This window comes from Heliconius melpomene, chromosome 7, assembly GCF_056956725.1.
Source record: "Heliconius melpomene rosina isolate 202511_hmr_F chromosome 7, ASM5695672v1, whole genome shotgun sequence".
NCBI lineage: Eukaryota > Metazoa > Arthropoda > Insecta > Lepidoptera > Nymphalidae > Heliconius > Heliconius melpomene.
In genome coordinates this window covers 5,876,960-5,898,361 of record NC_140395.1, presented here as the reverse complement: position 1 = coordinate 5,898,361, position 21,402 = coordinate 5,876,960, and the positions used below count along the sequence as shown (strand labels likewise).

Here is a 21,402-nt window from a genome sequence, read left to right as displayed (position 1 = left end):
ATTTAACATTTCAAATTAGATAAGAAAAGTAAAGATACATGAAAACTGACCACAAAACGAAATTGTTTCGCTTTATCACACATCCTCGTCAGCTATCAGCTCTATAAACAATAAACACTATGCTCATTTAGTTCTTGACTTTTAACAAAATGACTTGCCTCGCTATCGCCGCCGTAATAATTATTATATTATTAATAGTTTTCCTTAGAAAAAAAGATCCAGAACCGATTTTTGGTGTTTACGTAGTGCCTGGAAAGTGGTACTATTTGAAATATGCTGTCTTCTCCTGCCTCTATTATTATAGAAAGGTAAGCTTTGTTTTTATTTTAAATTAATTTCTATTTATTTCGCGCCGTTGTTGTGTGGTTGTACTATATGGCTGTAGCTTCGAAGCGTGGCGTTAAACTACACCGCAGAAAGTCAACATTTGGGAAGAAAGTGGAAGTGGAAGGAAGAAAGGAGTGGATTGTCATTAGGCTCCCTTTGCCTACCCTACTAAGCGGGGAACTAAGCAAAAAAATATATATCAAACATATTTAGCTACAATTACTAGAGTTCCGAAGGAACATTCCAAGTAACCTTTACTGAAAATATATTTGAAATTTTTTTATTGATATTTAGTAAAGTATTGAAATATCTTGCGTAAATGCTACGTTAGAATAAATCAGCTTCACGCACATAGTAAGCTAGACAGAGGAAACCTAGTGTTTAGGCTCTCCGTTCCCCACTTTTCAAATTTCAAATAAATGGATATTGGAAAGTGGTTTGATTTGTCACGTAAACAATCATTTTTTGGGAAAATGAAACCTAATCCTATTGGAATTAGAGAACTGCAAAAAATTCCAAACCACACCATACCGGATGAATATAGCCAATTTTTGGAGATATTACGCGTTGAGTGACAGAACTTAACGCCGCTTGTTGCCTTGTTTTGAGAGCGAGTAAATGAAAATAATTTACTCCCCCGAGTGGAAATCGAACACATGGTCATCACGTTTAAAGTCAGTCTTTACCGCTGTGCCAGCACGTTAAGCGAGTACTTTGACCGTTTCATTTTATCTTCATTAGATAATGTGTTTCGTAATTATTTGATTAACACCTGTTGAGAACCGATTACTTATCAACTTTCAAGTTTTTACCTTAAATTAAGTAGTTATCTTTAAATTTAAATTTATTAAAGAAAGTTAATAAAGACAGTATGGCGCAGCGGGACAGCGTTTGTATGTAAACGCGTTGGTTGTGGATTTGATCCCCACTTTGGGATTGAATTAATATCGCTTCCTTACACTGGAAAGACGCAGAACGGCGTTGGGTTCCAATAATAAACCACAACCACAAAGAATCGATATATGATAATTAAATATTAGTTATATTAAAAGTGTTTAGTTACATAAAAAAATGGAGGCCCTCGTGACGAAGGAGCATAAGTGTATGTATAACAAGGCGAGAACAGTGGCGTTAAATTCCGTGATTCAACATGCACTGGCTCGGAAATTATGCGGAAAGTCAGTATGGAGTGTCTGAGTTAGTGAACTAGGTTCCCTCTGCCTACCCTGCTATATGCGGGGTACACCGTAAACAATTTCGTAGTAATTAAAAAGGCTATAAAAACCATTGTTTTCCAGTATTTTAATAAGAATAAGGCGGTCGGTAGCGATGGTAGAGCTGGACAAGGAGTGAAGGCCTACGCGGACCCCTCTGATATGGACAGAGCACAACCCCTCAGCGAACATGCTAAGGTATGCATTAAACATATTTTCGAAGTCATTTTAATAAAACTTTGTGTTATATTAATTAATGGTAATTAATAATTATTGTCTAAATTTATATTTTTATTACTTCGCTCTAGTGTCGAGGCAAAGGGCGGCGTTAGATTCTGGAAAACACTACATACCATGTATAAATATATGTATGATAAAGATATTATTTTAATTAAAATTGTTTATCTAGGCATTCGATGCAGTATTCTTCATATCAGCGCAAAAAGATGAAGGAGATAAGGGTGTGTATGTGATATCAGGTTGTGAACGACGACCCATGGGCATGTGTAATGGACTCTTTTATATCGGGGTAAGTGTCTATTCAATTAACCTTTAATTATAGATTTACTGTTGACTTACATTTGTATAAGCAGGAACCGGCGCCTCTTGGAAACTGTTAAATATAAATTTGGATTAAAAAAAACACTAGAAGTCGAAACCACTGGTTTTATTGAAACTAATATTTTGAAGTTCTTATACGACGTAAATAGGTATCAACTCTGTCACAAATGACAAAATAAAAACTTATAATCATTACACAAATATTAGTCTAATTAAGTCATGGAATCCATTATCTCCATCTTAATTATTACTAGCAATAAACAAACAAACGAATAATTTAATTTGTATCTTGGTTGTAATGAGATTTGAGAGAGAGATAAAAAAAATTATAAAACCGCTTAAATGTCCGTTATATTCGAAGAAGTCTAAGACTTTATAACTGGATATTTGATAATAATATAATTCTGATACATTCACGTGATTTAGAGAAAATTATCTTGCTAGACGTATTGAGAACAGACAGACAGACAGATAGATAGATGAGGGTTCCGTTTTTTTCTAGTCACGAAACCCAAAAACCCTTTTTTTTACAAAAGCCTAAAATATTTTATTATTTTTGATAGTTACCAGGAAAAGGCCTTCTTTGCAGTAAGAAGATACCAGATACAGTGTTATTTGGAGCACCTATTGGCGAGTTTGCGGCTGAAGGCATTAAAATTAAACCACTGCAGCCGATGAAGAAGTGGGCCATATCTTACAATGGACCGATGTGGTTTGTAAACTATAGTTTTAGTTTTAATTTTTTTAAGAATTCAGATTCACGCTTCACGCTGTAACCCGCATATAGCAGGATAAGTGTAAGCTGTAAGTGAATTCAATCAAGTCTATGAATAATTTGATGAATAGAAACGACTTAGGCCATTTTTATTAGGCCTGAGATTATTCTTTAAAAATATTTTTCAAATTTCAAAACATCCTCGATGAAACAAATTGTAAAAAAATAAAATAATGTTTATTCTTAAAATATCCCTATATCTAATATCCAAGGTGGCAAAATAACAATAGGAATTTCGTCATATAAAGGTTAAAATTGTAATTAGTATTAACATCTGCCTGATAGAGTTTAATAATTTTAAAATTCAGGTACCAAAATGATCCAAGCAAAACGGTAGAAGTAGAGTTCAGTGGCGAATGGACAGCGACTGGCAAATATTTCGACTACGATAGCGACCTGCATCCGCCAGCCGTCATCAGGTCCATTGCCAGAGAGAAATGGAGCCGAAGCTATTTTGAAGGATTGAAAACGTGAGTAAAATATAACAAAGTAGGGAGAGGAATCCAAGTGGTAAAACACTCTGTTTATCGCTTTTCGCATTGATTTGAGATACTACGAGTTGAGTATTGGAACTTAATATCCTTTTCTTACTAAAAGCAGCCACGTGCCACGATGTCTCTATGTAATTCTTTTTACTGCACTCTGTATCCCGGGCATAGCACGATGGGCAGAGGGAACCTAATGTTAATACATTCCGTTCCCCACTTTCCCATGAATTCTGGAGGCATAGCGTTTTAAGAGCGGGTCTCAACACCGCCCTAAAACATTGGATAAATTAGATGAAAATAAATAAATATTTCCTCGAGTCGCAATCGAACCCACAACTAGAGCTACACTCACAATTTATTAAATAATAATATTTTTATTTTCCTCGACGTTGGAGAAAGCATGGCTTTTGATTCTGCTATCTAACATTTTTCAACAATTTTCTTAAAAAGGTGGAACAAATTGTTTAAAATATTATTTTATTCCAGAGCCCACCAGTCGCATTACGAACAGTTCGGCGCTCTCAAATGTAAATTCAAGATAGAAAATGAATCTTTTGAATACACTCTACCTTCATTCAGAGATCATAGTTTTGGTAAGAATAAGAAATATAAGTAAATAAAAAGCGAAATTTCATAGTAAATAAGATTATTATAAAATTTGAGAATCCTGGAGATTATAAAAAATTTAAATGTAAATTTGAGTATCCATCCATCAGCCTTTTAAAGTCCACTGCTGGATATAGGCCTTCCCCAATGCTCGCCACCCCGTCCGGTCCTGCGCTCTTTGAATTTGAGTATATTAAATTAAAATTTATTTTCTTACATAGGTAAAACTCGTGACTGGACATTGATGCACCGTTACGCTTTTCATCATATTTTCTTACAAGATGGCACCAGCATTAGTGTGGGTGTCATATGCCAGCCGTGCACTACAACTGGGTAATTGAAACTAATTTTTTTTCTTGAGCTTTACACTGTATCCCACTGTACCTATATATAGGAGAGTAGACAGAGGAAACCTGGGAACCTATCGTTAAAACACTCTGTTCCCAGGACTTCCATTCCCCACTTTCAACAGAATTCTGGAGAAATTGCGTTGCATTGCGGCCTCATATTGCTAATTAATAATAATTAATCATTATAAATCTAGCATGGAAGCAGGCGTAGTGGGATTACCAAACGGTGATGTGTTACCCATTAAGTGGGTAGACCTGAAGCTGTACCAGCACGGTGAAGGCGGCACGGCTCCTCGCGACTACGCTTTCAGAATGCAAGCAGGGGACGAAGTTTATACTGTTCAGGTATATATTTTTATTATAATTTATATAACTAGACTGTTTAAATAGGTTGATTCAAATATTATTTTAAAATCCAATTATTTTTTCGGAGAAATCAAACTAATACAAAATGAATTTTGCTATATTTTGCCAATAAAATTTTAAAACGTAAAGTAATAAAAAAACATTTTATTATTTTTCTAAATTAATATTCCGTCATTTTCTTTTCTCTTTTAGGTTTTAGTAGAATACGAGTCAATACATTACGTGTCACAAGATTGGGACGCTAGGATGGTGGAAAGGTTCTGCAAGTTCATAGTCAACGGCGTGCCGGGACGAGGGGTGTCCGAATTCCACTACCGACACAAAGATGGCCGACCGGAAACCGTCGCTAAGAACGATCCCGAATGGTATAGGAAAATGTGCCATAAGATTTAGTTAATACTATCTAACTAGCTATTAATAATAAATAAGCGTATTATAGTATTAATAGCCTCTAGTATTAATTAACAGTTAATTATAATATTATAATTTAAAATATTAAAACTATAGTTATTTTTATATTGTATTTTATTTCTATGTGACGTATGTGATTCCAAATACATTTCCTCAAGAATGTTTTATCCGATACAAAACCTACGAAGTCGAAGATTATGAAATTTTTTAAGCTTTTAAGCACGCGTATTGCAGGGTGGACAGAGAGAACCTAATGATAAGATTTAAGATAATCACATTTTTCGCTTTCCACTCGAATTTGAGACACTGTGTGTAGAGTAGCGGCACTCAACACCGCGCTTTGTATTACCAGAGTGCGTAATTCCCCCGAGCGCTGTATGAACCCATAATCATCACGCAGGAATGGCACGCTGTCTTAGTGCGCCTTGTTGGCCAGACATTTATTTCTATATTTTCCTTCACTTTTACAAATATGTATTATGTACATAGAAAAATATGTATTAAAGTGGGTAACGGAAATGTCTTAATCGGAGCAGACTATCTTAACATTAACAATAGGTTCCCAGGTTCCTTCTTAAGTCTCTTCTTGTTACGTTCAAACTTTATATCAGATTCAACAATATCAGATGGGTACTCAACCGTTTTGTTGTTTCTAAAACGACCATGACAAAGCCTTGGTAACCCTTTAAATATTAGAAGCTATCCTGATTGCAGATTTACGATAAATCCATTGCCAGTTTCTCTAAAATGGACTGTCCCCATTCCTACTGCAACTCTTCAATGGATTTTGCCCTTTGTTTCATCAACTCCGACCTTGATTGGTCAGACTGGCCTTTCGCTGCTCCAATTATACGGTAATCGAATTGACTGACTGTGCTCTACGAATGAGATAATTGCACACGCGCATCCCATAATGTATATTGGGTGATGTCAATACAAAAAGCATATTATTTTACTTTAAAAGAAATGAAAAATAATGATCTGCGTTAGATAATTGAATGGATTCTGTCATAACGTCGTGGGAAGAGACAGACAGGGAGAGTCAGAGAGTCTCCAGACAGAGAATATCTTTATCTTAACCAGTCATGGCTTGCCTATAAGCGTGTCTATGAACGCGACAGGTAATGGGTTCGATTTCCACTCGAGATAATGAAATATTTAACATTTTCATACCTTCGCTCGAGTTCCTCCACTCAACACGCAATGCCTCCAGTATTCAGCGGAAAGCGGGTAGCGAAGTGCTACTACTACTACTGCAAAAGACCCTCCGCAGAAATATTTTTTATTTGTAATACATATATGCCGTGCATCGAAAATCTTCAGAAATATAGATATAAATAGTTTAATAAGAAGTTGGGTTAATAAGTCTTTTTGGAGCTCATCTACTTGGATAGTTCTGAAAAGGTATGGTTTCAAACTACTTATTACATTTTTTTAATTATTATATTATTTCAATTTATAATTATTAAATTAATATTTTTGTAATGAATATTTTAACTAAATTAAAATTGCCTACTTGGGTGCCTTAATCAATTAGGTAAAAGATTTACCGGTTACCTTTTACTTTTAGATTAAAAATTAAGGAAGCTGAAAAATGTAAAATAGATGAAAATAGACATAGTATTAGATATAATAACAAAACACAGAAATCACGTTTTAAATTGTATATAAATATTTGGGTCCTTATTAAAAGTTACTTCTAATTATTATTATAATAGTTTTGAATCCCACTGTACATAACCGGCAGCATATAGGGTCCCTGTATAGTAGTCCCTGCTCCTCGTGCCCGGTGTCAGTCGCCCGGCCCATGCTCGGCGATGAGGAGCACTTGGGACCCTAAAAATTAACTTCCATTATTTAGTCTAATAGGTGAGTCTATTTGATCGGTCTCTTAACGTTTATCATACGAGGCAGTTATTTTTTAATTTATAACTCTATACAGTATGATTTACATTGGCTATGTAATTTAAAAATTATTTTTCTTAGTAATTTCAAAAGAATCTCTAGATATTAATTAGTTATCCAATTATTTGATTAGAATTATATTTATGATTGCATAAGTATGCATGAAGGGTTTGAAGAGTTTTTTTTTTTAAATCTATAGAATTATTATAATATTTTCGTGATAAATTAAGATTTTATTTAATTACAAACATTTATCCAAAATATTACATAAAAGGTATCTATAGAATAAACCATGGATTTTGACGCAATACTCGAGGATGTGGGTACTTTTGGACGGTATCAGAAATTGGTAATTTACTTTATCTTGCTGCCCGCGGTGATACCTTGCGGGTTTCATGCATACGCACAACTATTCATGGCAGCAGATGTCAAGCACTGGTGCAAGGTGTCTGAATTGGAACCTCTGACTGACATAGAGCTTATAAAGAACATAAGGTATTTATATATGTATACTGGGTATTATTATTTATTTTAATATTTATACTTATTTGGCAAGTAAAGTGTTTTATTCAGCAGTCATTTTGAAAACAATAAGAAATTGTCGTTAGTTTTTATATTCTAGTAATTTGAAAACTAACGGTGTCATGTTTCGGTCTTTAAAACAATCAATAATCATGCGCCGGAGTGTAAAATATTAAATTAATTTCCCGGTAATTTGATTTATTTATTTATTCCCCGGTCTAATTAGAGCTTAACTTAATTTGACGGAAGGGGAAGAACATCAGTCAATTCTTTATCACCAGGACAACATTTTTATAATTTGTTACAAAGTATTGTTGTAATCATATCAATTTAAAAAAAAACTAATTTTTATATTTTTTTGCAACTTAGTTGACCGTTTATATGTAGTTTGCGACAAGGCGAGGCATTGGTTTCTATCACCAACTTGAACAGAATGTGTAAAACTATATTAAAGTTTTTTTTTTAATACACAAGTAATATTTTAGTATACCATTGGAACTGAAAAATGGCGAACTCGAATATTCCCAATGTAACATGTATAAATTGAACTACAGTGAGATAGTGAAAAATTATCCAGAATCGATTATAGACAGGGACCTAACAGAAGTCACCCCATGCACGGATGGATGGATGTACGAAATGGATACATACAAAAATACAGTTGTTACTGAGGTATAAGAATAATTTTTAAAAGATTTTTCGATAATAAATCATCGACCATTGCGGTCGCTGTGACGAATTTCACGGATGAATCAAACGTTTCATATTTTCATTGCCTTGCTCTAGCAATAATAACGGAGTAAAGTGCGTCGTTGAGTTGGGCCACTCAACACACAATGCCTCAATAATTCGACGGAAAGCGGAGAACGAAAGCGTCGAAAGGAGTGTCTTAATACTACGTTTTCAAATTCCCACTGACTACCCTCCTATGTGTGGGAAAAGGCGTGAACCTGAAGCATAAAGATAATAGACTTAATAATTAATATTGCATTTCAGTGGAATCTAGTGTGCAATAAAGATTTCTACCCCACCCTCGGACTGGTGCTGCTGGCCGTTGGCGGTATAATAGGAAACTATATATTTGGTTACCTCCAAGATACTTTTGGAAGGAAGCCATCTTTCTTTATTTATTTGGCTATCGAGTGTGTTTTTGGAGTGGCGACGGCTTTTGCGCAGAATTATTATATTTGGATCGTCTATAGATTCGGCGTCGGCTTCACTGTACCCGCCATCATGGCAACTCCCTATGTTTTGGGTTTGTATACAATATTTTTTTATTAAATTCGAACATTGAGTCATTAATTGAGCAGACTGTAAATAAAAATATTCTTGCTGAAAAAAATTCCTCCCGAATTTGAATGAAACTGAGGGTTCTATAAACTTAATTGGAAAAGTTGACTATCCATTACGTTATTTCCAATATTTTTTCAATTCAGCGTTAATGCTTTGAATTATTTTGTAAAAATAAATATTTTATAAAATGATTACTTTGATTGCAGCAATAGAACTTGTTGGGCCTAAATGTAGGACTCTTTGCACGATTCTTTCGAATATTGCATATTCTATGGGACTTATTTTGCTCGCTGGTGTGGTCTACTTGGTGAGAGATTGGCGTCATTTAGCATTAGCCAGCACTTTGCCTTTCGTTTGTTTCTTTGTATATTTGTGGCCAATGCCGGAGAGTCCCAGGTGGTTATTAGCCAGAGGACAGTTTGAAAAGGCAGAAGTCATTTTAAAAAATATGGCAAGGTCAGTGTATATATACGTAATACGTGCACTGTAGGATTATTTATAAAAAATATTTTAAAATAAATAACATTTTCCGAATTTAGTTTTAATTTAGAATATGACTTTAAAATATATACTTTTCATTTTACTCAGAATTAACGGGAAATCCTTACCAGCCAACTACATGGTGCATTTACGCAGAAAATATGAGTCGGACAAACTAAAGCAGGACTTAGAAAAAGAGAAATCTCGAAAATATGGCATTATGGACTTATTTAGAACTCCGAATTTGAGGAAGAAAACCATTATAATTACCTTCATTTGGTTTACAAACACAAGCGTATATGTAGGTCTTTCGTATTATGCACCTGTTCTTGGTGGTGATGAGTTTTTGAACTTTTTCTTGGCTGGCGTTGTTGAATTGCCCACATATATGTTCTTATGGCCCTCCATGGAAAGATTGGGGAGACGATGGACATTGTGTATGAGCATGGTTGTTGGAGGAATAGCTTGCTTGACGACATTTTTGGTACAGCATGGTAAATATTATTAGCATATCCACATCACAAATCCATTTTGAAACTAGCGGCCCGCTCGCGGTTACACCCGCGTGAACTATGTTATTATTAATTTCTGTCTCCATGACTACGTCCTAGTGACGTCTATGTAAAATTTGAAACTCTTAGCATTTGTAGTAAAGAAGTTTCATACAAACTTTCGACCCCAAAAACAACCCCTTAGAAGTAGAATATTGCAAATTCCGTCTTAGCGAGCACCTACGTCCTATAAGTAACTCCTATGCAAAATTTGAGATTCTTAGCACTTGTAGTTTCTGAGATTTCGTGATGAGTGAGTGACCTTTCGATTTTATATATATAGATTTAATATAAATAGAAAAGCAATCATACTAGTTTTATTAACCTATATTTGCAGAAACAAATGTAACTCTTGCACTATATTGTGTGGGAAAAATGGGAATATCATCAGCGTTTGTGGTACTACCGTTAATGGCTTCTGAATTATATCCGACGGTTGTAAGAGGCCTCGGCATGAGCTTAAGTTCAGTGCTCGGAATGCTTGGCCCTATAATTATACCACTGGTTAATTATCTTGTAAGTATAATAATATTTTTTTTACAATTAATAATTAACAATAGTAATATCTTCATATTTAATTCATAATCACAGGGTTCTGATATTATGGTTTTGCCCCTTATCATAATGGGTGCTTTATTGGTTGCTGGTGGCATTGCCAGTCTACTTTTACCTGAAACTCTAAATCAGCATCTACCACAAACTTTGGAGGACGGTGAAAAAATGGGATTAGATACAGAGTTTTGCTGCAGTCCACCTGTAAAAGAGACAAAACAAATAACAGAACAAGAAGACCATGGAAAAAGTCAAATTAACTGTAAAGACTGTAACGCATTATGTTCTTGCCAAATGGTTAATGTATCTTTAACTGAAGATGTAGCTACAATCATAGATAAAAATAATGAAAAAGTAGAGTATGTAGTAATAAAATAAATATACACTCAATTTGTTTTTTTGTTTGTTTGTTTTTTTTTACCATATTTTTATAGTTAAAGAGAAATATAATACATGGTTTATACGTTTGTGATGGTTCAGCAAACACTCAAACGTATAAAAGGGGTATTATATTTCAAATGATAATTAAAAGAATATACAGATTGTGTATAGTAAATAAATACTTAAAGGGGTGTTAATTATTGTTTTATGCTGTTGTTATTCCACAGTTTTTTTTAAAGTAAGTTAATTTTTTAACTTTAAATTAAGGGTAATATAAAAAATATTTGACAAGTCGATCCAAAAATTAAATTCGTTAGGTATCGAAATGAAATTCATTTACGTTTTTATTATTGAGGGAAATTATTAATTACAGTTTTCTATAATATATATAAATATATAATTAAAATATATATAAATATTTATTAATACTTTGTTATTTAGAAAGTATGAATAAATATTTCTATTTTTTCAATTTTGTTACTGATGCACAATAATCTTTAATTATAGATTATCACAAAAAGGTTACATATTTAGTCTGTTTATCTGTGTATTAAAAAGTCAACTGTCAACATCATATGTTCTTCATTTTATCGGTATATTTTTCAATATTATGAAATAAATATAATTAAAAGGATAACTTTCGGCATGGCTTCTATTTTTCTACGAAGTAATGTGATTACAAGAAACTTAAAGCGGCCATACTATCCAAACAAACGTAATGCAGGATATGTAGTTCTGTAAGTTGTTTCCTATTTTTAATTTTAAAATTCCGTCATACGATTTTGTAAATATAAAAAACCTTATTATATAGGTAAATATTTTTTTATTTTTATACTGTTTATTAGTTATCGTCAATTTTAGTAGCATTTTAGCTTAAAATCATATGATCAGGCTCCTCATATAATTATATACAAAGTCTAAATATTATCTTAAATAAATTGAACAGAGACTAACAATATTATTGAATTATTTATTTTCTTTCAATTTCTAAAAAAATTTATTTTTCAGAATTCCAGAAATTGGTGAAGATGGAGATAAAAATTCTCTTTTACTAGACAATGGCTTACCAGAATTTAATGACCTTACTATAGAAAAATGTATTGCAACTATCAGCAAGCAGAGCATGGAATATGAAAATGGAGTCCGACAGGTTGAAGAGTCAAGTTTAAATTGTAAAAATGCATTTAGAGAGATTTTTCAACCATTAGAAAAGTTAGACAGTCAGCTGGAGCTGACTTGGGGAATGGCGAAAACTTTATATTTAGGAAACAGCTCCCTAATGCCTACAAAGTCATATATTCAAATTCATGAAAGAGCACATAAAGCACGATCTTCAAAATTTAATAGCATACCTATTTTTCATGCTGCTGTCAACGAGAAAAATAGACTAAAAAAGCTAAGTGACGAAGAACAAAGACTTTTAGATAAATATATATTAGAAGGTAAACTCAATGGATTGGATATTAAAGGATCAAAGCGAGAGAGACTTAATAATGTGTTAAACGAAATACAAAAAGAAAAAACCATTATAAGAGACAAAGTTAATTTTGCCACAAAAAGTTTTAGCAGTATCATTAATAATGAACAATTAGCCAATGAATTTCCAGAGAGTGTAGCTAAATTTATGTCAGTAAACAATGACGCTAGCAAGGGTCCATGGAAAATTACACTACAACCACACATATTTGAGCCATTTCTTCAATACTGCCCTGATAGGAGTTTGCGCTGGAATACATGGCAAGCTCATGTACAGCGGTGCTCCGGTTATGGTAATAAAGACTTAGGAACAAGTATCAACATTGAAAGTTTGAGAACTTTGAGAATGGAACAGGCAAAAATTTTAGGTTATGATACATTTGCAGATATGAGCATGGAGACTAAAATGGCTGGCTCCATAGAAAACATTTATAAGACATTTGATGGTCTCCTTGAAATAGCAAGACCTATACAAAATATAGAAATTGATTCCTTACAAAACTTTGCAGCAGAAAGAGGTTTCGATACCAAATTAGAATTATGGGATATTCCATATTGGCAGAGAAAACAAAAGTGGTCCTTGTACAACTTTGATGAGAACAAAATAAGAGAATACTTCCCACTACCGAAAGTGATCAACAGTCTTTTTAACTTGTGCTGTACCCTTTTTAAAATACAAATTGTGGAAAGATCAGATGTTCACACTTGGCACAAAGATGTCAAATATTACGATATTTACGACGATTCTAGTAATAGGCCTATCGCTAGTTTCTATTTGGACCCTTACGCCAGGCAGGATGAAAAGATCCGTGTATACGACGACTCGGGGTGGCACGTGGCTATTCGAAATAAAAGCTCTACAGCGAGCACGCAGCCCCTATCCGCTCTGATATTTAACTTCCAAGCGCCACTAGACGACCAGCAATCTTTACTGTCATTTAAAGAAGTGAATATTCTGTTTAAACGATTCGGACACTCACTCCGGCATTTGTTGACAAAGGCGAACTACTCCGAAGTGGCCGGGCTCTCTAACGTAGAATGGGATGCCGCTGAAGTTTGTGGCCAAGTAATGACCCACTGGCTTTACGACCCCCACACTATTCAAGGCATCAGCGGACACTACAAAACAGACGAGCCGTTGCCAGATGATATTATTCAAAATCTGCAAAACGTTAGGAGGCATATGACTGGTTACGACTTATGTAGAGAACTGTACCTATCGCGCCTGGACTTAGAATTGCATTCGACGAAAACTTTCTGGCGAGATCTTGTTAAAGAGTTGTGGCCGAAATACAGCGCTTTACCATTCGACAAATACGATTCACATCCGCTGTCCTTTACAAAGATATTCTCTGAGGAGTGGGGAGCTGCGTATTATTGCCATTTATGGTCAAAAATGATAGCAGCAGATATTTACAGTGCGTTTGACGAGGCCAGAGAGTCTGACCAGGACCTAATGGTCATCGGGAAGAGGTATAAGGACACTTTCTTAGCATCGGGTGGTAGTTGTCACCCTGGAGAAGTTTTCCGCAGGTTTCGCGGCAGGGACCCTTCCCCTCAAGCGCTATTAAACAATCTTGGCCTCACCAAAAAAAATTAAAGAGGAATAGTATAGAAAACAAACATTAGTTGTAGTTATATGTTTATTATAATGTTCATAATACTGTTATTATTTCATTTGTCAGTCACACCCTAAAGTACTTAAGTGGTCCTATTAAAAACAGCATTACTTGTATAGAATGTAATATAATATGATGGTTATATTTTAATGATTATTTAATATAACACGTTTTTACATAAACTAAAGTTTCAATCGGAATCAGGATTTTGTTCCCAAGCCCTCTCCATGTCGTGTATATCTTGTTTTATGTTTTCGTCACCTGGTAGTAATTTTGATGCGGCTTTCATTTCTTGGATAGCCTTGTTCAAGTATCCCAAGCGGGCCAGTGAAGCGGCCCTCCGCGCTATACACTTGCCGCGGCTTTGTCGATTCCCTTCGCACGCAGGTATCATCAGATCTAGGGCGGTGGAACAGTCGTTCGCCTGTAAATTATAATATAAAACTGTTTTAATGATATACCTATTTTACTTAAGTAGATAGTTCTAGTAAGACTTCAAAGAGAATCAACGTGCGATAAACAGATATTATTTAATATATTTGTTCTTAATATACTTTTTTGCAATTTTTTTCTTATAATAGAAAAAAATAGAAAATCTTTATGTAGGTATGTGTTTTTTTATTAATTGAATACGGTTTTGATTTGTATATAATAATTATTATTTATAATTAACTGTTATAAAAATTAAAAATCATTTAAATGAGACAATCTCATCTTTTACTGTACTGGATAATATTTTGTAGATTAAGGTAAATTTTGTAGGCAAAGTGAATCTGATGTTAATATCAAGATTCAAAAGATTTTTTTAAAGGGACAACTTGCTTAGTGGCGGAACTTGTAATTTACATGATCAAATCTTTCACACTTTATGTCACTAGCAGGGTAAACAGGAAGAGACTAGTGTCAAGACTCAACTTTCCGCCTTAAACCCTCGTGTAAACAATTAGTAGGAGAAAAACTCATTTCTTTGAAGGAGCATCGTACCCACGACTATTGCGCTTACAGTCAATGGCTGTCGTACTGCGCCATTATGGCCTCATTTTCTTTTGTTTTCACTTTAATATTGTAAAAAAAAGTAATATTTTACACATTTATTAAAGTTTCCCAAGGCGAAATGCGTAGCAGCTCTATTGGAGAACAAACTCGGCAGTTTGTCAGAGAGGGATATACCGTGGGTGTAAGCACTAATTGCACCCAAAAAATTTCCACTGCGAAAGAACTGGTCGCCTTTCTCTTTGCACCATTGGGGGTCCTGTTCCTCAGGCCGCAAGTCCTCTGATACGAAGCCTATTTAAAAAGGTATAATAAATATCGTGTAAACCATAAATTTTATTAATTTCATGTATTCATTTATATAATAATTGAATCAAATAGTTTCATTTTAAAATATTTTTCTTTAAGGTCATTTTTTTATTTTATGATTTATATTTCTATTAATCATTCTTTCTTTAACTTTCCACTTTACCCTTTGTAAATATAGCAAGGTAGGAAGAACCTAGTGTCAAGTCACTCGGCACTCCCGTTGCCCACGCACCGTTTAATTTTCGAAACATTGCGTTATTAACGGCGGAACTCTACGACGTACTGTCTTCCTACTAGAGCGAGTAATTGAAAATAATTCATTTCCCCTAGTTGGAATCGAACCCATTACCGTCGCGTTTACAATCAGAGGCTAGTTTTAAATTAAATATATTACCACACGCTCGTCTCGCCAGTGTTATATTTTTGAGCCAGGCCTGTTCTTCGTCAGCATTGGATTCCCTACTCGGTGTCGGAAAAGACCGAGGCGTGTGCGTTATTTCCAATTGTCCCATTTGCCTTAATCGTGGCAATACTCTCTTAGCACATTCGTCTTTCTTTCTATCAACATAATCGGATTTTTGTACTCTTTTTATTTTTGTCTTATATATATTTGATTGAGTTTTACATTCAAGGTGCTCCTCATCATCAGACGATTTTAATTCTGTTATCGTAACACCAGATTTATGAGCTGAATTGATATATTCTGTATTTTCTTTTGTATTTTTACGCCATAGCTCTAAATCTTGCATTGCTTTTTCACATTGCTCGTACTTTCTAGAATCCATTAAAATGTGCTGCTTACTGTCTATATCCATTGCCTGTTGAACAGTGAATCTATTTAGTTCATTAGTTCTTGCTGCCTTTTCTTCAGCTTCTTTAGATGCTCTTTTTTGTGATTCTTCTAAAACCCTCTCCCTGATAGCTTTTTTTTCATCCTTAGATAAAGATTTTTCCAACTCACTCCATTCGTTATCATGCTTTTTTACTAAGTCTATTTGAATCATATCATTGTTAATAATGCATTTACTTTTTTTAATATCTACATCATGCAGTAAGAACAATTCCAACAAAAACGGCTTAAAGCTAGCTTTAATATAACAATCGCTGGTAAATAAATCTACTTTTTCCTTGTAAACAGGTTCAATGGGAACTCTCACGTGAATAGCCGTAGAACTCTGTATCCATGTATAATCTTTTACTATAATTGGCATTTTGATTACCACAGTATCTTTTTATATAGTTATAAATAATAAATTTATTATTTATAACTACGACAAGTTAAATATTGACACTAAAAGAAGTAATATGTTTGTTAGTAGTCATGGCGACGAAATTGTCATTTTGATTTTTTTCCAATTCCCAATGGATTGTGTAGAACTGTGAGCTGAGAAGTTAGTGAAAATAAATAAAATCAGCTTTACGCTGTATCCCGCATACAGCAGAGGGAACCTTGTGTTAAGACACTCCGTTGCCCACTTTCTGCCGAATTCTGGAGGCATTGCGTGTTGAGTGGCAGAACTCAACGCCGCGAGAAGTTAGTGAATTCGTAAAAGAAATATTTAAAGTCATGAATAGTATACTTAGTAATTACTTTGTGTTACGAAAGATTTTTAATGAGACGTTATTAACTCGTAAAACAATATTTAAATATATACATTAAGTTGCCAAAAAAGGATTTGATCACATACATAACTACATATATACTTAAATAAACGATCGCAATCTGAAAAAGGCGCCAAACTTCAATCGGTTTTTGAAATGGCATTTACTAAGATAGTGTAATAATATTCGTACATTCGAGAATTCCATATTTACCTTATATTTCTTAATTTTTATACCTTACTTATTTTTTTCTCTCAATAATAGTACTTTCAATAGCAAGAAATAAAGTTTAGATCTTATCTAAATAGGTAATTTATTACAGAATACAGATAAGACTTAATAAATATTACGTAAACAGCTGTTGCCGCTGCGTAACATGAAACTATTTGTATTATAATAAGAGATAAGTTAGGTTATATTTTTATCTTTTATAAACAAAATACCTACAATATAAATTAGTTTCTATATAATAGTCATATTGCTTTCACAGTGGTCGTGTGTCATATTAAATAAAGAGATTCGAAGAATATACATATATATAAAATATATACAATTATATTATGGCTCCTAAAATTCAAACAGGTAATAAGAAATATTTTATTAGCTTCTTGTATCTCAATGCAATACCTAATATGCAGGTTACCCTCATTAAACAGGGTCGATAGAAATGAACCTAGAATAGCTTTTTAACAGACAAAAAAAATCTATCTAAATATTAAGGAAGTACTTAACTGTAATTATAACACATATAAATGTAAAAAATAGATAAGTTCAATATGTATTAAGAAAATAGGTTATGTCTTTTTGGGCGGACAAATTGAAATCTAATTTCAATCCGTAAGAATGAAGAAGGGGAGCGGTTGCCTCGTGCCCTCTCTTTGTTTATGAAGAACGTGAAAATTTAAAAAAAAGCAAAAATGTTTTAAACAATAAGTTTGTTAAAAATCAAGATTCGATTTAGCTATTTCTTTTTATATACTTACAAGTTATCTTATAAGAACTTTTTACTTTTCTAAAAATTATAATGGTTAGAAAAAAATTGTAAGTGAAGAATATATTTATTTTAAATGTCTAATATGAATAACTGCATCTTAATTCTAGAACCAAATTAGAGTTATGAAGTATTCAGTGTACTTATACAGCCGTGTCCCAACTTCTTGATTGGAATTTATTTTTTATCTTATCCCCATAAGAATTCAATCCAAAGTGCGTTCAGGCAGACACATTTTATTTCTCCTACACCGCTACTGACTGATCCGCCGCGATACCGCGCTAATTGATTTACGAATGATCTTTATTTTGACTTGTGTTAAAAATTACAGTATTAGGCGATGTTCATCCAAGGTCACTCGGCAGAACACTCACTCATGAGCATTTGTGTATGGATTTCGAGCATTTCTATCGAAGACCACCGAAGTCTGTAGCAGAACTTGTCAATTCCGAAATTTCTCTGTCAAATGTAGGTTTTGTCCGACAGTATCCGTACGGTAACCGATTCAATCTGAAATTTAATGACTTAAAATGTCAGGATGCAGTTTTACAGGATTTACATAGATATAAAGATTGTGGAGGAGGTAAGATCATCTATCAATACTTATAAACAAAATACAACAATAATAATTTTGAAAATTTTTGTCTATTTTTCTGTGCGTTTGTTCACCAAATTACGGAGACGGCTTAACCAATTTAATAACTGTTTTCTCCATTATATTGCAATTTTCTGCTCAATCAAGCATTGCTATTGCAATGTAAGCAGTTGCTTACATTTCACATTTGTAAATGAAAATGTAAATAGCGGGAAATATTCATGTGACAGTGTGATATGTAGTCAAATAAAAATATCTTACGTTAATTGGTACATTCGTTATTTTTAATAATTATTATCGTACATCGTACATTAGTACGTTATTAATTATAATTATTTTTATAACAAAATTAATTCAAATTGGGCCAGATCTTTTTAATATTACTTAACAATAATATCCTAACTTGACAAATTTATAAAATCAATTCTGATGCCTCATTAATATAATTTAAATAAGATAAACCACTCTAACAATACTTTATAAGTAAGAACAATATTTTAGGGACAATTGTCGAAAATACTACAGAAGGTTTGGAAAAGAACCTACCATTTTATTATAACCTTGCACATAGTACCGACGTGAAAATAGTAGCTGGCACTGGATTTTATATTGAGGATGTACAAGCTGCTGACGTGATGGCCTATTCGCAAGAAGATATGTACAACCACATGTTGGAAGAGCTTACAGTGGGTTATCAAAATATTAAAGCAGGTTTCATCGGTGAAGTAGCAAGTGTTTGGCCTATACGAGGTAACAAATTTATAAACTTTTTTTACGCATCTTCTGATACAGTAGCATCTTGCAATGAAAACTAGTGATACTTCACAAATTTAGGTGGCGGAATACTATATCCAACTCTGTCTGGGTAGACATGGGAAACAAAAAAATATTATACCTACTTACACCCAAATGTAAATTGAACTACAAGGCACTCTGCAACCACCTTGTAAACTGTGGATAATACACGTATTTTGCATTTTCATAGATTTTGAACGTAAAGCGATAAGAGCTACCGGAGAATTACAAGAAAAGATTGGTTGTGGTGTTAGCTTCCATCCGCATCGTAATCCTGAAGCACCTTTTGAAATTATACGCCTCTATTTAGAAGCTGGAGGCAAGGCCGATAAAGCTGTAATGTCTCACTTAGATAGTAAGTATACGAAATAATATATAATTAATAATATTTAATTTTAAAATAAATCATTTATTATTATACATTTTAATTACAGGAACCTTGCTTGAAACGGAAAAACTTTTAGAATTTTCCGAACTAGGTACTTACTGCCAATTCGATTTATTTGGAATCGAAGTTTCTTATTACCAATTAAATCCATCAACCGACATGCCATCAGATGTCCAAAGGATTGAAATGATTGATCAACTCGTGCAGGATGGCAAACAAGAGAAGGTTCTTATGTCACACGACATTCATACAAAACATAGATTGGTAAGTTAGATATAGCAGGTTTTTTGTTGTATGTTGAATATGCAGTATTCATTAAATCTTGCACTATTTTATTTTAATCAGTCTCAAAATTCAAATTAAAAACATAAAATATATAAATTATGATTATTCTGTTGCTTTCGAAATTTCGCTTTGGCAAGACGACATTGCCGTATCTAATAATTTGTCAGAAAATTAGGAACGGAGGATGTATCTAAAAAGCATAAAAATAATATCCCTTTTCAGACTGAGTTTGGTGGACACGGCTACGACCACATTATTACAAACGTGATACCAAAAATGAAAATGAAAGGATTTTCACAGAGACTCATAGATCAAATAACTATTGAAAACCCAGCAAGATGGTTAACTATTGAGGAATAAATCCCTTTTTTATTATTACTTTTATAAATTGTCATAACACTATATATACTTAATCATTAAGCCTTAAAGAATTATATTAAACATAGATCATACGCAATAACATGTTAAATTAATAAATAAATAATAATAATAAAATAATAAAATATGGTTTCTTTAATTTTTAAAATCCAAAATAATATAATTTTTTATCCCTTAGAGATCCCAAGATGGCCACATTTTGTGGAAGTTTTTGTATTTAAAATATTTTACCAAAACTCAATTAAAGTCGAGTAAATAAAATTTAACTGAAGTGAAAAACTCTAAAGTTTCTAATACCTGCTTCAAATTATCGGATTAACTTTTTTATTAATGTACAAAATATAGGAAATAATCATATTTCATGCATAGACAGAATATCCACTAAATACAAATAGTAGTATACTCGGTTCAACCGAAACAAGATTTTCAACCGCAAACCGACTTAGGTCTAAGTAAAATGTATTTGGTCTCATTAAATATATATTTTTAAATCGTTCAAATCCTTCATAAAAAAACATATGGCTTAGTCGTAAAAATAAAAGCAAATTGAAGCGGGTTCGGGTCCAGCTGCGTTCAAATATTTATAATTTTAATACGTTTTTTAAATACATTAGTCTACTTTTGAATCGTCGAATGAACATATGAACAAAAAGCTACCACCGGTTCGGAAGGCAGTTCTGCTGAGAAGAGCCGGCAAGAAACTCAACAGTTGCTCTTTTCAAAATCAATGGTACAATCTATTACATTTGCTGGCAACTATCCTGCATTACATTCAATAGACATTAATTCCATACATGTTTGTCCTCTAAATATTCTTGAACAGTGTAATAATTTACTTGTCAGAATTTTTTTTACTGATATTTTACATTTTGGAAGTGGCAAACCTAGAATACACTGCGGTATTTTATTATATACACGTATGCTCAGCTAGAAACACACTACTAAAAACGGTAAATACAATAAGTTTTGAAGTTATATTGTGTAACGTATTAAATAAATGGTATAGGGCTCTCAAATTATTACCTTAAATAACATTTGTTCAAAAAAGACAAGAATTAACTATGCTCTTATTCCAGGCCAGTCGTGTGGGTTCGATCCCCACTCGAGGAAGTGAAATATTTATTTAAAATGTATATTTCCATTTCTTCGCTCTAGTGTCGAGGCAAAGGGCGGCATTGAGTTACGCCAC

The 21,402-nt window shown here is 33.3% G+C and overlaps 5 protein-coding genes across 7 annotated transcripts; 4 read left to right on the top strand and 1 right to left on the bottom strand.

Moving 5' to 3' along the window:
• The first annotated feature begins 56 nt into the window (after positions 1–56).
• On the top strand, positions 57–5,148 carry LOC146537498 (uncharacterized). The gene is made up of 9 exons (XM_085187632.1): positions 57–308; positions 1,626–1,739; positions 1,951–2,070; positions 2,666–2,814; positions 3,186–3,347; positions 3,852–3,958; positions 4,193–4,304; positions 4,516–4,666; positions 4,880–5,148. The coding sequence occupies exons 1-9, from the start codon at positions 150–152 to the stop codon at positions 5,078–5,080; spliced, it is 1,275 nt and encodes a 424-aa protein (XP_085043758.1). The 5' UTR covers positions 57–149; the 3' UTR covers positions 5,081–5,148.
• Positions 5,149–6,874: 1,726 nt separating this feature from the next.
• Positions 6,875–10,799, top strand: LOC146537497 (beta-alanine transporter-like). 2 transcript variants are annotated; one of them, XM_085187630.1, is made up of 8 exons: positions 6,875–6,967; positions 7,278–7,498; positions 8,011–8,197; positions 8,522–8,780; positions 9,025–9,274; positions 9,407–9,792; positions 10,187–10,365; positions 10,441–10,799. In XM_085187630.1, exons 2-8 carry the CDS (start codon positions 7,296–7,298, stop codon positions 10,777–10,779), a joined length of 1,803 nt encoding a protein of 600 aa, XP_085043756.1. In that variant the 5' UTR covers positions 6,875–6,967; positions 7,278–7,295; the 3' UTR covers positions 10,780–10,799. The 2 variants fall into 2 exon arrangements, with proteins under 2 accessions (XP_085043756.1, XP_085043757.1); XM_085187631.1 differs by having other exon boundaries at positions 6,881–6,967; positions 7,288–7,498.
• Positions 10,800–11,289: 490 nt separating this feature from the next.
• Positions 11,290–14,059, top strand: LOC146537496 (uncharacterized). Its single transcript, XM_085187624.1, has 2 exons — positions 11,290–11,519; positions 11,791–14,059. The coding sequence occupies exons 1-2, from the start codon at positions 11,428–11,430 to the stop codon at positions 13,856–13,858; spliced, it is 2,160 nt and encodes a 719-aa protein (XP_085043750.1). The 5' UTR covers positions 11,290–11,427; the 3' UTR covers positions 13,859–14,059.
• LOC146537495 (dynein axonemal assembly factor 4-like) lies at positions 12,118–17,280 on the bottom strand. The gene is made up of 3 exons (XM_085187625.1): positions 15,574–17,280; positions 14,965–15,164; positions 12,118–14,301 (listed from the first exon to the last, which is right to left on the bottom strand). Exons 1-3 carry the CDS (start codon positions 16,388–16,390, stop codon positions 14,068–14,070), a joined length of 1,251 nt encoding a protein of 416 aa, XP_085043751.1. The 5' UTR covers positions 16,391–17,280; the 3' UTR covers positions 12,118–14,067.
• Positions 17,148–20,338, top strand: LOC146537494 (phosphotriesterase-related protein). 2 transcript variants are annotated; one of them, XM_085187627.1, is made up of 7 exons: positions 17,148–17,193; positions 17,272–17,363; positions 18,104–18,355; positions 18,869–19,117; positions 19,353–19,517; positions 19,597–19,814; positions 20,058–20,338. In XM_085187627.1, exons 2-7 carry the CDS (start codon positions 17,342–17,344, stop codon positions 20,193–20,195), a joined length of 1,044 nt encoding a protein of 347 aa, XP_085043753.1. In that variant the 5' UTR covers positions 17,148–17,193; positions 17,272–17,341; the 3' UTR covers positions 20,196–20,338. The 2 variants fall into 2 exon arrangements, with proteins under 2 accessions (XP_085043753.1, XP_085043754.1); XM_085187628.1 differs by lacking the exons at positions 17,148–17,193; positions 17,272–17,363 and adding an exon at positions 17,681–17,822.
• Positions 20,339–21,402: the final 1,064 nt, after the last annotated feature.